Source organism: Cyanistes caeruleus, unplaced genomic scaffold, assembly GCF_971803275.1.
Source record: "Cyanistes caeruleus unplaced genomic scaffold, bCyaCae1.hap1.1 HAP1_SCAFFOLD_80, whole genome shotgun sequence".
In the NCBI taxonomy this organism is placed as follows: Eukaryota; Metazoa; Chordata; class Aves; order Passeriformes; family Paridae; genus Cyanistes; species Cyanistes caeruleus.
Window position 1 is genome coordinate 954,733 of NW_028255890.1, and position 4,248 is coordinate 958,980.

Consider the following 4,248-nt stretch of genomic DNA (forward strand, 5'->3'; position numbering starts at 1 on the left):
CAGATAAGCCGGTAGAACTCTTATGTTTATCGTGTATTATTTTGATTTAATCTTAAGAAATTGCATCAATAGGTTACCCATATGTAGTCATGCACCATACACAGAGATCTTAATTACCCTGTTCATCAATATTCATGATAGCCCATCTTATGCAGGTTATTATCCTACATTGTTATATGTGATGCCACATGAATACCATATGGGAGAGGGATTTAAAAAAGGTCACAGGCTAATAAATGTATTTTATTCCACTCAGAAAACTCAAGAGAAACAGCTCTTTTCAAAGATCCAGAGACTGTAACTACATGCAAAATGTTAAGTCACCTTAAAGGCAAATGCTAACCCAGACAGACTGAAGGTTAAAATTAAAAGCTAAAACTTCCTATTGTTATTAGTGCCCCACTGCACTAGATATTGTGCAAATATATGAAAAAGGGGATTACCATCACAAGGAGTTTAATTCTACCTTTCAGCTTGGTTGTTCTAGAGCAGAAATTGTAGTAGGTTTAAGCTAGCAGCTGGTGGTCATATAAGAGCAGTGAATTATAACACTTTCTAATGCCACAAATATTGTATGCAATTCCCTGTGAAGTTTCCTAGGAGCTGTGCCTAGAAAATGCTGCTTTGGCATGTCAGCCTTACCACTTAATTTCATGTACCCATGGTGTGCCACAGCTCTTGCATGCCGTGCCTGGGCCACAAACTCCCGAGGACGGGGCACAGAGGCAGCTGGACAACTCAGGGGATTCACATGAAATAATCTGGATGCAGCTCCCTGTCACGATCCGCAAGGTGGGATTCGTGATGTGGTTCTTTTAGTCGGTCTTAGAGTACAAAAGATTATCAGCAAAGCAAGGACTTAAACAGCAAAACACACTTTATGGAGTGTTCATCAGTGAGGAGACCTTCCCTTTGCCCCCCGAAGTAAATCCACGCTAGCTCTGTCGAATGGAGGGGTCAGAGAGGCTCCTCGAGACCGAGAAAAGACCAAAAGGTGCTGCTTCTCCCTCCAGGGGATCAGAAGATGTTTATTCTGGCTAGCTGCCAGAGAGAGAAGAGGCCGGGTTACTCTTTCCCGGACTCTTTCAAACCTCGGGAGAGGGGCGGGGGGACATATAGCGCCAACCAATGGGGTAACGTTTCAGGGATAAGGGAGGGGAGGGGAAAAACACGTCACAGAGAAACACAGTAACTCCCAGAAATATGCACTACCACATCTGCCCCTACTTTAACATATGTAATTAAATGAAAGGTAATGAGCTTATACTACTTACTGACCCGAAGTGGCCCACCAATTCCCATTTGTAGGTTGGTGAGGGTTACTCCGGTCTGCCAACTCTATATGGTTGACATCTGAGGTAGTTGAGACTAGCTTAACTATGCTTCTGTACAGTATTTTGCTTAGCACTCCAAACACTAACACCGTCAGCAAAACAATGACTAGCAGTGACAGAATAGTTTTCACTACTGAAGCCCACCACCCCGAGAGCCCCCAGTTCTTAAACAGTCCATTGAACCAGTCATCAGCTTCTTGCTTGACTTGTCCGATCATGCTTTTCATCTCTCGGAGAGTGGCATGGATGTTAGGAGCCTTCGATGTTAGATCCATACAGCAAAGACCTTCAAACTCTTGGCACTCGTGCCCGTGGAGCAATAGGAGAAAGTCTATTGCAGCACGGTTTTGAAGTGTCGCCTGCCTGGTAATTTCCTCATCTTCTAGGAGGGCACTTATGGCATTGGATGTTAAATTCGCTTGTTTTACTACCCAGCATTCTAGGTGTCCCAATTCACCTAGGGCTTTAGCTGCAGCTACCCAGGGAAGAAAAATGGATGCAGCAATCCTTTTTGATTTTGACCAATGGAAAATTTCTGAGTCACAATTTTCATCTAATTTTGTAGCACTTCTCTTTTGAATTTTTTTGGTCAAATTGTTTTTATGGGTCCACTCGCCAATTAATGTTTGATTGGGCGCTAACAGTGACAGACGCCCTATGGTACACGGCCCTCCAAGGAGACGGGATGGAATTCCTGCCCATGCACGGTCCCCACAAATGAGGAACAGTCCTTTGGGGAGGCTTTTGGGATGTGGATGAACTGAAGAGTGCACTTTGATGTAGCTTAGTACATGGCACCACTTTTTTGCTGTGAACTCTTCTCTATGTTGTACTATATGGTGGAATGTTTCTTTATGAGTTGGAGGACTAACTCTAAAGTGTACACAGTATGATGCTGGGGAGGAACCCAGCAACTCTAACTCCTGGGGTTCCTGGGTTGCCTTAGGAAAATGGGGTAGCCACTCCTCGACAGGGTTTCTTAACTCTGCTTCTACATGAGTGCTGTGTAGTTTATTATCTGCCTCAGGAGTCAGTGTACTAAAGCTGTGTGTGAATTCATCATGCTGCAGGGGAATTCCTACCAGGCAGGTAGACATAGGATTTTTTGCTGCTGCGGTCGATAGACATATGTTTTCCTGTTGGAGTGTTTGTGCCAGGGTCACCCAGACGTTTTGACGTGGCTGTGGGACGATCCAGGCTGTTGTCAGGCTGCTCAGTGCGAGCAGGATGACAGCAGGCTTAAGGCTCATCATGGATTTGAGTAAGAGGTAGGTTATTTCTAAAAAAAAGGAAACAGACATTCTTTAAAACATATTTACAGTTACAGTATGCAGGTTTCTTCTTGCTCTCTTCAGCGGCGTCTTCTTTTGGAAGCAACAGCTACTTGCTTCTCTTCTCTTCTTGCTGGTGCTGGATTCTTTGGAATAAAAGGTTTTACCCATTTCTGAGGAATCCATCGGGGGCCTGAAGGGGTGGATACACACGCGTAGCCACGCCCCCAGGTGACAAGTTCATAGGGACCCTTGGTTTGCCAAGTTTCAGGGTCTCTGATTAACACCGGTGGATGCTGTGACAATTTAAACTGATCACTACTGTTAAAATGCCGAGTTACAGGAGGATTCATGTTTTCAAATGAGCAGTTTAGGAAATTAATAGTAAACAGAGCTTTACATAGTTTCTGTTGGGGAGACATCCACACTGCTTCGCTACCTTGCCTGGCTAGGACTTGTTTGAGCGTCTGGTGCGTACGCTCGATTACAGCCTGACCTGTGGGGGAGTGGGGGATGCCAGTTTTATGTTCCACTCCCCACTGCTGGACAAATTCCAGGAACTCCTTGGATTGATACGCTGGGCCATTATCTGTTTTAATTTCTTTAGGGATTCCCAATACAGAAAAGGCCTGTACTAAGTGTTGTTTAGCATGTACAGACTTTTCTCCTGCATGAGCAGAGGCATACACCGCTCCTGAGTATGTATCAATACTCACATGTACATACTTCAGGCGACCAAAACTGGGAATGTGAGTGATATCTGTTTGCCACACTTCACAGCTCTTAAGGCCTCTGGGATTAACTCCGATGCCTAATGATGGCACTGCCTGGAGCTGACAATTGGGACAGGTAGCCACGATGGCTTTGGCCTGATTCCGTGTCAGCTGGAACTGACGAATCAGTCCTGGCACATTTTGATGATATTGCTGGTGACTTATTTTTGCCTGCTGAAACACATCAGGGAGACATACCTTTTCGGCTGGGGCAGCAAGGGAATCAGCCTTCCGGTTCCCCTCAGCGATTTCACCTGGCAATGGGGTGTGCGATCTTATATGCATCACATAGAAAGGTTGTTCTCTATTCGAGACTAAGTAAATCAGTTTTGAAAGCAATCTAAAGAGATGTTCGTTCTCAATGTCCTTGAGAACTGCCTGTTCCGCTCTGGACACCACTCCTGCTACGTAGGCTGAGTCAGTAACTAAATTAATCGGTTCTGAAAATTTTTCAAAGGCTCTCACGACCGCAGCTAGTTCAGCTATCTGGGGTGACCCCTCTACAAACTCAACATCAGCTTCCCAAAGCTGAGTCTGTGGATTTCTCCAAGTCATCACCGACTTGTGAGATGTCCCAGATGCATCAGTGAACACTGTGAGAGCTTTGAGTGGCCTCCGGCTCCTTTTCTCACAAGGAATGAGATGGAATTCCTCATGAAACAATTTGTGTGATGGTGCATGAACTGAAATTTGCCCACTGTAGCTGTCCAGAGCTAACTGGAGGTTAGCATTGCTCTGCAGCAGATGCTCAAACATCTCTTTGGTCAGTCTCTCAGGGGAGTTTTTCCCTTCTCCAGAGAGCCTGACTGGGAGGTGAATACACATAAAGTCACAACCTGCCAGTTCCCGCAGCCTTACCCTGGCCTTTTG

The 4,248-nt window shown here is 45.4% G+C and overlaps 1 protein-coding gene across 1 annotated transcript; it reads right to left on the reverse strand.

Moving 5' to 3' along the window:
* Positions 1 to 995: 995 nt before the first annotated feature.
* LOC147646767 (uncharacterized) lies at positions 996 to 2,635 on the reverse strand. Its single transcript, XM_086872968.1, has one exon. The coding sequence runs from the start codon at positions 2,633 to 2,635 to the stop codon at positions 1,271 to 1,273; it is 1,365 nt and encodes a 454-aa protein (XP_086729094.1). The 3' UTR covers positions 996 to 1,270.
* Positions 2,636 to 4,248: the final 1,613 nt, after the last annotated feature.